Genomic DNA, 12,207 nt, shown 5'->3' on the forward strand with positions numbered 1-12,207 from the left:
GTACACCTGAACCAGAAGGGCATCAATATCCTGGGAGGGAAATTTGCTACAGCTCTTCGGGGGGGTTTAAACCAATTTGTCAGGGGGATGGGAAAAGGAGTTGTAGTCCGGAGGTCAGTGAGTGTAGTGAGGTACTGGGAAGGGTATCATGGTCAAAGGTGGGTACCAGCAGACAAGAAGGTGGGTTGAAGTGTGTCTACTTCAATGCAAGGAGCATCCAAAATAAGGTAGGTGAACTTGGGGCGTGGATTGGCACTTGGGACTACGATGTTGTGGCCATTACGGAGACATGGGTAGAACAAGGACAGGAGTGACCACAATTCGGTGTCTTTTGTTATTGCAATGGAGAGGGAGAGGGCCATGTGGCAGGGCATAGTTTACAATTGGGGGAGAGGTCATTATGATGCAATGAGGCAGGAATTAGGAAGCATAGGATGGGAACAAAAATTGTCAGGGAAAGGCACTAATGAAAAGTGGAACTTTTTCAAGGAACAAATACTGCGTGTCCTTGATAGGTATGTCCCTGCCAGGCAGAGAGGAAATGGCCGAGTGAGGGAACCATGGTTCACAAAAGAGGTGGAATGTCTTGTCAAGAGGAAGAAGGAAGCATGTGTAAGGTTGAGAAAACAAGGTTCAGTTGGCTCGATGGAGGGTTACAAGTTAGCAAGAAATGAGCTGAAAAAGGGGCTTAGGAGAGCTAGGAGGGGGCATGAGAAGTCCTTGGCGGGTCGGATCAAGGAAAACCCCAAGGCTTTTTACTCTTATGTGAGGAATAAAAGAATGACCAGGGTGAGGTTGGGGCCGGTCAAGGACGGCAGTGGGAATTTGTGCATGGAGTCAGAAGAGATAGGAGAGGTGATGAATGAATACTTTTCTTCAGTGTTCACCAAGGAGAGGGCCATGTTTTTGAGGAAGAGAGGGTGTCACAGGCTGATAGGCTGGAGGAAGTAGATGTTCGGAGGGAAGATGTACTAGCAATTTTGAATAAACTGAAAGTTGATAAGTCCCCTGGGCCTGATGAAATATATCCTAGGAACCTTTGGGAGGCAAGGGATGAGATAGCAGAGCCTTTGGCATTGATCTTTGCGTCCTCACTGTCCACGGGGGTGGTGCCAGAGGACTGGAGATTGGCGAATGTGGTTCCTCTGTTTAAGAAAGGGAATAGAAATGACCCTGGTAATTATAGGCCGGTTAGTCTTACTTCGGTGGTCGGTAAGTTGATGGAAAAGGTCCTCAGGGATAGGATTTACGACCATTTAGAAAGATGCAGCTTAATCCGGGATAGTCAGCACGGATTTGTGAAGGGCAAGTCTTGCCTCACAAATTTGATAGAATTTTTTGAGGAGGTAACTAAGTATGTAGATGAAGGTAGTGCAGTTGATGTCATATACATGGATTTTAGTAAGGCGTTTGATAAAGTCTCCCATGGTCGGCTTATGAAGAAAGTAAGGATGTGTGGGATAGAGGGAAGTTTGGCCAATTGGGTAGGTAACTGGCTATCTAACAGAAGTAAGAAGTCTCACAACACCAGGTTAAAGTCCAACAGGTTTATTTGGTCGCAAATAGTCCAACGCCGGCATCTCCACATCATATGGGCGGCACGGTAGCACAGTGGTTAGCACTGCTGCTTCACAGCTCCAGGGACCTGGGTTCGATTCCCGGCTTAGGTCACTGTCTGTGTGGAGTTTGCACATTCGCCTCATGTTTGCGTGGGTTTCCTCCGGGTGCTCCGGTTTCCTCCCACATTCCAAAGATGTGCGGGTTAGGTTGATTGGCCATGATTAAATTGCCCTTAGTGTCCTGAGATGCATAGGTTAGAGGGATTAGCGGGTAAATATGTAGGGATATGGGGGTAGGACCTGGGTGGGATTGTGGTCGGTGCAGACTCGATGGGCCGAATGGCCTCTTTCTGTACTGTAGGGTTTCTATGATTTCTATGATCTAACAGAAGACAGAGGGTGGTGGTGGATGGAAAATTTTCGGACTGGAAACCGGTTACCAGCGGAGTGCCACAGGGATCAGTGCTTGGTCCTCTGCTATTTGTCATTTTTATAAATGACTTGGAGGAGGGGGCTGAAGGGTGGATCAGTAAATTTGCTGATGACACCAAGATTGGTGGAGTAGTGGATGAGGTGGAGGGCTGTTGTAGGCTGCAAAGAGATATAGATAAGATGCAGAGCTGGGCTGAAAAATGGCAAATGGAGTTTAACCCTGACAAATGCGAGGTGATTCATTTTGGTAGGACAAATTTAAATGTGGATTACAGGGTCAAAGGTAGGGTTCTGAAGAATGTGGAGGAACAGAGAGATCTTGGGGTTCATATCCATAGATCTCTGAAGGTTGCCACTCAAGTGGATAGAGCCGTGAAGAAGGCCTATAGTGTGTTGGCATTCATTAACAGGGGGATTGAGTTTAAGAGCCGTGGGGTTATGCTGCAACTGTACAGGACCTTGGTGAGACCACATTTGGAATATTGTGTGCAGTTCTGGTCACCTCACTATAAGAAGGATGTGGAGACACTGGAAAGAGTGCAAAGGAGATTTACCAGGATGCTGCCTGGTTTGGAGGGTGGGTCTTATGAGGAAAGAACTGAGAACAGTACAGCACAGGAAACAGGCCCTTCGGCCCTCCAAAGGTTGAGGGAACTTGGGCTTTTCTCTTTGGAGCGGAGGAGGTTGAGAGGAGACTTGATAGAGGTTTATAAGATGATGAGGGGGATAGATAGAGTGAACGTTCATAGACTATTTCGTCGGGTGAATGGAGTGGTAACTCGGGGGCATAACTATAGGGTTCATGGTGGGAGATATAGGAAGGATGTCCGAGGTAGGTTTTTTACTCAGAGAGTGGTTGGGGTGTGGAATGGACTGCCTGCAGGGATAGTGGAGTCAGAAACTTTAGGAACATTTAAGAAGCTATTGGATAGGCACATGGAGTACTTCATAGAATCATAGAAACCCTACAGTGCAGAAGGAGGCCATTCGGCCCATCGAGTCTGCACCGACCACAATCCCAACCAGGCCCTACCCCCACATATTTACCCACTAATCCCTCTAACCTACACATCTCAGGACTCGAAGGGGCAATTTTTAACCTGGCCAATCAACCCAACCCGCACATCTTTGGACTGTGGGAGGAAACCGGAGCACCCAGAGGAAACCCACGCAGACATGAGGAGAATGTGCAAACTCCACACAGACAGTGACCCGAGCTGGGAATCGAACCCAGGACCCTGGAGCTGTGAAGCAGCAGTGCTAACCACTGTGCTACCGTGCCGCCCATACTTCGGGATGATAGGGAGGAAATAGCTTGATCTGGGTTTCAGACAAAGCTCGGCACAACAACGTGGGCCGAAGGGCCTGTTCTGTGCTGTACTGTTCTATGTTCTATGTTCTACATCCTATCTCTAAGAATCTTCTCCAACAACTTCCCCTCCACGGACGTCAAGCTCACCAGCCTATAATTACCTGGGTTATCCTTCCTACCCTTCTTAAATAACGGGACCACATTAGCTATCCTCCAATCCTCTGGGACCTCACCTGCGTCCAGTGACAAGCAAAGATTTGCGTCAGAGGCCCAGCGATTTCATCTCTCGTCTCCCTGAGCAGCCTTGGATAGATTCCATCAGGCCCTGGGGATTTGTCAGTCTTTATATTCTCTAACAAACCTAACACTTCCTCCCTTGTAATGGAGATTTTCTCCAACGGTTCAACACTCCCCTCCGAGACACTCCCAGTCAACACATCCCTCTCCTTTGTGAATACCGACGCAAAGTATTCATTTCGGATCTCCCCTACTTCTTTGGGCTCCAAGCATAATTCCCCACTTTTGTCCCTGAGAGGTCCGATTTTTTCCCTGACAACCCTTTTGTTCCTAACGTAGGAATAAAATGCCTTGGGATTCTCCTTAATCCTGTCTGCCAAGGACATTTCGTGACCCCTTTTTGCCCTTCTAATTCCCCGTTTGAGTTCTTTCCTACTTTCTTTGTACTCCTCCAGAGCTCCCTCCGTTTTTAGCTGCCTGGACCTAACATACGCCTCTCTTTTCTTTTTGACCAGTCCCTCAATTTCCCTGGTTATCCACGGTTCTCGAATCCTACCCTTCCTATCCTTCTTTTTACAGGCACATGCCTGTCCTGCAGCCCTAACAACTGATCCTTAAAAGACTCCCACATGCCAGATGTGGATTTACCCTCAAACAGCCTCTCCCAATCAAGAGCTGCCAATTTCTGCCTCATCCCACTAAAGTTAGCCTTCCCCCAATCCAACACATTACCCTTGGGACACCACTCATCCTTTTCTATCACTACCCTAAAGCTAACAGAATTGTGGTCACTATTTGCCACATGTTCCCCTACCAAAACTTTGAAGACCTGACCGGGCTCATTCCCCAGTACTAGGTCCAGTATAGCCCCCTCTCTCGTCGGGCTATCTACATATTGTTCCAAAGAACCCTCCTGTACGCATTTTACAAATTCCTCCCCATTCAGAGTCCCAGCTCTCAGCGATTTCCAGTCTATACCAGGGAAATTGAAGTCTCCCACTACAACAACCCTATTTTTCCTGCACCCATCCAGTATCTCCTGACATATCCGTTCTTCCACTTCCCTTGGGCTGTTGGGGGACCTGTAGTATACCCTGTCCTGGGCATGTTTGACAGGGACAGTGTGGAGGGAGCTTTACTCTGCACCTAGCCCTGTGATGTAACTGTCCTGGGAGTGTTTGATGGGGTAAGAAGTCTAACAACACCAGGTTAAAGTCCAACAGGTTTATTTGATAGCAAAAGCCACTAGCTTTCGGAACAGGCTGTTCCTTCGTCAGGTGGGTGGGAGTTCTGATCACAAACAGGGCACAAAGACACAAATTCAATTTACATGAATAATGATTGGAATGTGAGTCTTTACAGCTAATCAAGTCTTAAAGGTACAGACAATGTGAGTGGAGGGAGCATTAAGCACAGGTTAAAGAGATGTGTATTGTCTCCAGACAGGACAGTTAGTGAGATTTTGCACATCCAGGCAAGCTGTGGGGGTTACAGATAGTGTGACATGAACCCAATATCCCGGTTGAGGCCGTCCTCATGTGTGCGGAACCTGGCTATCAGTCTCTGCTCAGTGACTCTGCGCTGTCGTGTGTCGTGAAGGCCGCCTTGGAGACGGCTTACCCGGAGATCAGAGGCTGAATGCCCGTGACCGCTGAAGTGCTCCCCAACAGGAAGAGAACAGTCTTGCCTGGTGATTGTCGAGCGGTGTTCATTCATCCGTTGTCGTAACGTCTGCATGGTTTCCCCAATGTACCATGCCTCGGGACATCCTATCCTGCAGCGAATCAGGTAGACAACGTTGGCCGAGTTGCAAGAGTAGGTGCCGTGTACCTGGTAGATGGTGTTCTGACGTGGGATGATGGCATCTGTGTCGATGATCCGGCACGTCTTGCAGAGGTTGCTGTGGCAGGGTTGTGTGGTGCCGTGGTCACTGTTCTCCTGAAGGCTGGGTAGTTTGCTGCGGACAATGGTCTGTTTGAGGTTGTGCGGTTGTTTGGAGGCAAGAAGTGGGGGTGTGGGGATGGCCTTGGCGAGATGTTCGTCTTCATCAATGACATGTTGAAGGCTCCGGAGGAGATGTCGTAGCTTCTCCGCTCCGGGGAAGTACTGGACGACAAAGGGTACTCTGTCCACCGTGTCCCAAGTGTTTGATGGGGACAGTGTAGAGGGAGCTTTACTCTGTATCTAGCCCTGTGCTGTACCTGGCCTGGGAGTGTCTGATGTGGAGAGGCAGGCGTTGGACTCGGGTAAACACAGTCAGAGTTTTAACAACACCAGGTTAAAGTCCAACAGGTTTATTTGGTAGCAAATGCCATTAGCTTTCGGAGCGCTGCTCCTTCGTCAGATGGAGTGGAAATCTGCTCTCAAACAGGGCACAGAGACACAAAATCAAGTTACAGAATACTGATTAGAATGCGAATCTCCACAGCCAACCAGGTCTTAAAGATACAGACAATGTGAGTGGAGGGAGCATTAAGCACAGGTTAAAAGAGACGTGTATTGTCCCCAGACAGGACAGCCAGTGAGATTCTGCAAGTCCAGGAGGCAAGCTGTGGGGGTTGCTGATAGTGTGACAGAAACCCAACATCCCCGTTTCGGCCGTCCTCATGTGTGCGGAACTTGACTATCAGTTTCTGCTCAGCAACTCTGCGCTGTCGTGTGCCGTGAAGGCCGCCTTGGAGAACGCTTACCCGAAGATCAGAGGCTGAATGCACATGACCGCTGAAGTGCTCCCCCACAGGAAGAGAACAGTCTTGCCTGGTGATTGTCGAGCGGTGTTCATTCATCCGTTGTCGTAACGTCTGCATGGTTTCCCCAATGTACCATGCCTCGGGACATCCTTTCCTGCAGCGTATCAGGTAGACAACGTTGGCCGAGTTGCAAGAGTAGGTACCGTGTACCTGGTAGACGGTGTTCTCACATGAGATGATGGCATCCATGTCGATGATCCGGCACGTCTTGCAGAGGTTGCTGTGGCAGGGTTGTGTGGTGTCGTGGTCACTGTTTTCCTGAAGGCTGGTTAGTTTGCTGCGGACAATGGTCTGTTTGAGGTTGTGCGGTTGTTTGAAGGCAAGAAGTGGGGGTGTGGGGATGGCCTTGGCGAGATGTTCGTCTTCATCAATGACATGTTGAAGGCTCTGGAGGAGATGCCGTAGCTTCTCCGCTCCGGGGAAGTACTGGACAACGAAGGGTACTCTGTCCACCGGGTCCCGTGTTTGTCTTCTGAGGAGGTCGGTGCGGTTTTTTGCTGTGGCGCGTCGGAACTGTCGATCGATGAGTCGAACGCCATATCCTGTTCTTATGACGGCATCTTTCAGCCTCTGGAGGTGTCTGTTGTGATCCGCCTCATCCAAGCAGATCCTGTGTATACGGAGGGCTTGTCCGTAGGGGATGGCTTCTTGAACGTGTTTAGGGTGGAAGCTGGAGAAGTGGAGCATCATGAGGTTATCCGTGGGCTTGCGGTACAGTGAGGTGCTGAGGTGACCGTCCTTAATGGAGATGCGTGTGTCCAAGAATGCAACCAATTCCGGAGAGTAGTCCATGGTGAGTCTGATGGTGGGATGGAGCTTGTTGATGCCATCATATAGTTGTTTCAGTGATTGCTCACCATGACTCCAAAGGAAGAAAATGTCATCGATGTATCTAGTGTATAGCATCGGTTGAAGGTCCTGTGCGGTGAAGAAGTCTTGTTCGAACCTGTGCATGAAGAAGTTGGCATATTGAGGTGCAAATTTGGTCCCCGTGGCTGTTTCGTGTGTCTGGATGAAGAACTGGTTGTTGAAGGTGAAGACATTGTGGTCCAGAATGAAGCAGATGAGTTGTAAAATTGCATCTGGAAACTGGCAGTTGTCGGCGTTGAGTACTGAGGCTGTTGCAGCAATGCCATCATCGTGAGGGATGCTGGTGTAGAGTGCCGAGACATCCATTGTAACGAGGAGTGCTCCTGGTTCAACTGCTCCATGTGCTTTGAGTTTCTGTAGGAAGTCCGTAGTGTCGCGACAAAAGCTGGGGGTTCTTTGTACAATGGGTTTCAGGATGCCCTCGACATAGCCGGAGAGGTTCTCGCACAGAGTCCCATTGCCCGATACGATGGGACAGCCGGGTGTGTTTGCCTTGTGTATCTTCGGGAGGCAGTAGAGATCTCCAACTCGGGGAGTACGATAGCCAGTTACCTATCCAATTGGCCAACTTTCTCTCTATCCCACACCTCCTTACTTTCATCAAAGCCGACCATGGGGGACCTTATCAAACGCCTTACTAAAATCCACGTATATGACATCAACTGCCCTACCTTCATCAACACACTTAGTTACCTCCTCAAAAGATTCTATCAAATTTGTGAGACACGACTTGCCCTTCACGAATCCGTGCTGACTATCCCGGATTAATCCGCATCTTTCTAAATGGTCGTAAATCCCATCCCGAAGGACCTTTTCCATCAACTTACCAACCACCGAAGTAAGACTAACCGGCCTATAATTACCAGGGTCATTTCTATATCTTTTCTTAAACAGAGGAACAACATTCGCCACTCTCCGGTCCTCTGGCACCATCCCCGTGGACAGTGAGGACCCAAAGATCAAAGCCAAAGGCTCTGCAATCTCATCCCTTGCCTCCCAAAGAATCCAAGGATATATTTCATCAGGCCCAGGGGACTTATCGAGCTTCAGTTTATTCAAAACTGCTAGTACATCCTCCCTCTGAACATCTACTTCCTCCAGCCTATTAGCCTGTCACACCTTCTCTTCCTCAAAAATATGGCCCCTCTCCTTGGTGAACCCTGAAGAAAAGTATTCATTCATCACCTCTCCTATCTCTACTGACTCCATACACAAGTTCCCACTACTGTCCTTGACCGGCCCTAACCTCACCCTGGTCATTCTTTTATTCCTCACATAAGAGTAAAAAGCCTTGGGGTTTTCCTTGATCCGACCCGCCAAGGACTTCTCATGCCCCTTCCTAGCTCTCCTAAGCCCCTTTTTCAGCTCATTCCTTGCTAACTTGTAACCTTCAATCGAGCCATCTGAACCTTGTTTCCTCATCCCTACATAAGCTTCCCTCTTCCTTTTCACAAGACATTCCACCTCTTTTGTGAACCATGGTTCCCTCACTCGGCCATTTCCTCCCTGCCTGACAGAGACATACCTATCAAGGACACTCAGTATTTGTTCCTTGAAAAAGTTCCACTTTTCATTAGTGCCTTTCCCTGACAGTTCCTGTTCCCATCTTATGCCCCCTAATTCTTGCCTAATTGCATCATAATTACCTCTCCCCCAATTATAAACCTTGCCCTGCCGTACGGCCCTACCCCTGTCCATTGCAATAACAAAAGACACCGAATTGTTGATACGATCTCCAAAGTGCTCTCCCACAACCAAATCTAACACTTGGCCCGGTTCATTTCCCAGTACCAAATCCAATGTGGCCCCACCTCTTGTCGGCCTATCCACATATTGTGTCAGGAAACCCTCCTGCACACTGATGCGCGATTAATTCACTCGGGAGGCTAGGTCATACCCGGGAATAAAGGCTTTTATTCGCAACAAGAAAAGAGCATACTGCTTAACAATACTATCCCAGACTAAGGGCCACTAGGAAGTAGCAGTGACCTTTATACTCCTATAAGAAGGCGGAGCCAAACGGAGTGTACCACAGAACAATGCTAACAGGTGGAACACCCCAACCCTAACCCCAACAGTAACAAGAGTAACATATGTACAAGTACCCATAGTGGTAACCATCTATGGTTCACCACACACACACTGCACAAAAACTGCCCCATCCGAACTATTCGACCGACAAAGGTTCCAATCAATATTTGGAAAGTTAAAGTCCCCCATGACAACTACCCTGTGACCCCCACACATATCCATAATCTGCTTAGCAATTTCTTCCTCCACATCTCTATTACTATTTGGGGACCTATAGTAAACTCCTAACAACGTGACCGCTCCTTTCCTATTTCTAACTTCAGCCCATATTACCTCAGTAGGCAGATTCCCCTCGAAGTGCCTTTCCGCAGCCGTTAAACTATCCCTGATTAACAATGCTTCTCCTCCACCTCTTTTACCAGCTTCCCTATAGTTACTGAAACATCTGTACCCCGGAACGTCCAGCAACCATTCCTGTCCTTGTTCTACCCATGTCTCCGTAATGGCCACAACGACGTAGTCCCAAGTACCAATCCACGTCCCAAGTTCATCTACCTTGTTTCGGATGCTCCTTGCATTGCAGTAGACACACTTCAACCCACCTCCCTGTCTACTGGTACCCACCCTTGACCTTGATACCTTCTCCAATACCTCACTACCCTCAACACTGACTTCCGGACTACAATTCCTTTTCCCACCCCTTGTGGTCCCCTCTGGTCAGAGGCTGCTAACGCCAGAATGAGCTGTTTATTGCCACTCTGCTTTCTGCCTGTTAACCAATCTTTAATCGATGCCAGTATATTACCTCCTATCCCAACGCTTTATTTGTGTTGACCAACTTTCCATTGCTGACCTGATTAAAAGCCTTCTGAAACTCCAGGAACACTGCATCCACTTTTCTCAATTATGTTAGGAATATCCTCACAAACCTCCAACATGTTTGTCAAACGTGATTCACCATTGATTAATCCATGTTGACTATGCCCAATCACATCTTCATTCTCAAAGTGTCTATTCCACAACTCCTTGAGAATTAATTATTTTAATTTCCCTCCTTGTGCAGGAAGGTTAGTGAGTGAGTGAAGGGCGACAAACGGGCTATCAGAGTGTCTGAATCATTTCCCTTTGCTAAAAATTATACTTTGAGTGTCAGTCCCTTACGAAACAGAGGCTCTCGTGTAACTTTGTCAGTTGAGCTGCTGAGCTGGTACATCCCAGAGTTTTCTCTTTACATCATTTCCAAACACCAATGTACCTGTGCAGTAAGCGAGGGAACAGACACGTGGCTTCTTCAACTCATAAACAAAGAAATTGGAGCAGCGTTTGATCTTTATTTCTTGGTGCCAGCGACAGGTGTTTCCACTCCAGTGAAAACAAACTGTCCTCTTTACTATCCCTTCACGCAGACTGGGATGAGATCCTGAAATGAGGAATAGAAAGATTGAAAAGTGTCTCCAGTGTGAATTGTGTTGGACAGTCAATGTCAATCTGATGTAACAGAGTCTGAAATTACCTCTTAACCAGCCTGTGGCGTGTGTGGAGCAACGCCTTACTGGAACAACAGTCTCAGGAATGGTCGAACTACCAGGACTGAAAGGACAATCACACAGTTCGTCGCTGTACTGATGCAATCCAAATAAAAAGAGGCTGCAAATACTCAGCTGGTCAGGCAGCCTCTGCGGAGAGAAACAGAATAACGTTACCCTTTGTGACGAACCATCTTCAGAGCAGAGGAGTTATCACAACACCAAACATTAACTCTGTTTATTTCCAGAGATGCTGGCTGACCTGCTGTATATTTCCAGCATTTTATTTTTGTTATTTCATTATTTTAAGGAAGAGGTGTGTGAAATATTAAATGAGATTAGCTCAGTGAGGGAGGAAATATGAAGATGTTTACCACCCTTGAAAGTGGATATGTCCCCAGGCAGAGACAATTCATACCGGAGGCTGCTGAGGAAAGCAAGGGAAGATGTAACAAAGACACAAAGCATCTTCACCCATCAACTGTGCCTATAGATGTGGAGCTGGAAAAGTAATGACATTGATTAAGAGATAGCCGGAGTAATTACAGAGCATTCAGCCTCATGTCTGTGGTGGGAAAATAATGGGAAATAATGCTGTGAAATAATAGAAATCATCATTTGGGAAGGTTTAAATAAATTTGAGTCAGAATGGATTTGTTCAAATAAGTCAAGTCTCAATAACTTGATTACATTGATTGGCAAAGTAACATGGAGAGTTGATGAGGGTAACATATATGATATAGTCCACAAGGGTTTTAGCAAGAGCTTTGACAAGGTCAAACAAGACTCACTCGTCAGGAAATTGGAAGGAGAGTTGGATGCCAATTGTCTCAATGTCAGAAGCAAAGGGTTGTGGGTAGTGTGGTTATTGAGATTGGAAGGTTATTCCCAGTGGTATTCCAGAGGGATCTGTACTGAGTTCCTTGTGTTCTTGTGGTCGTGTCAATGAAATGGAATTAAAAGTTGGGGACATGAATAAGATGTCTGCAGAAGAGATGAAAATTGTTCATGCGCTTGATAGTGAGGAAGAAAGCTGTAAACAGCAGGAAGATATCGATGGATTGGTCAGGTGGGTAGATGTGTGAGCAATAGAACTCAATGTGGAGAAGTGTGAGGGAATGGGTTTTGGGAGGACAAACACTGGATGGAGAACACACAATGAATGGTGGATATTGAGGTGAGTGGTGGAGCAGAGGGATCTTGGAGTATATGTCCACTGATTGCTGACAATAGCGTGACAGGAAAATAAGGTGCTCAAGATGATGCTGTAGAGATTTTTCTTTATTGATCAAGGACATGATTAAAGAACAAAGAACAAAGAACAATACAGCACAGGAACAGGCCATTCGGCCCCCCAAGCCCGCGCCGCTCCCCGGTCCAGGATTGAATCCTGAATCCAGGATCCCCGCCCAATTTTCCAGCCTATCTACATACCAATATCCTATCCACCGAGCTGTCCCTCACAGCTACGATGCTTTGTTCATTACAAC

At 47.5% G+C, this 12,207-nt stretch overlaps 1 protein-coding gene across 1 annotated transcript in view; it reads right to left on the reverse strand.

The window, feature by feature from the left end:
* The window catches only part of LOC144487450 (uncharacterized), a 142,169-nt gene that overhangs the window by 65,649 nt on the left and 64,313 nt on the right, over positions 1-12,207 (reverse strand). Inside the window, exons 4-5 of the mRNA XM_078205528.1 lie at positions 10,705-10,867; positions 10,447-10,611 (exon numbers count right to left, since the gene is read on the reverse strand). Coding sequence (XP_078061654.1) covers positions 10,447-10,611; positions 10,705-10,867 — 328 coding nt within the window. The remainder of the gene's footprint in view (positions 1-10,446; positions 10,612-10,704; positions 10,868-12,207) is intronic.

The sequence above is a fragment of the Mustelus asterias genome, unplaced genomic scaffold (genome assembly GCF_964213995.1).
Source record: "Mustelus asterias unplaced genomic scaffold, sMusAst1.hap1.1 HAP1_SCAFFOLD_799, whole genome shotgun sequence".
Lineage (NCBI taxonomy): Eukaryota > Metazoa > Chordata > Chondrichthyes > Carcharhiniformes > Triakidae > Mustelus > Mustelus asterias.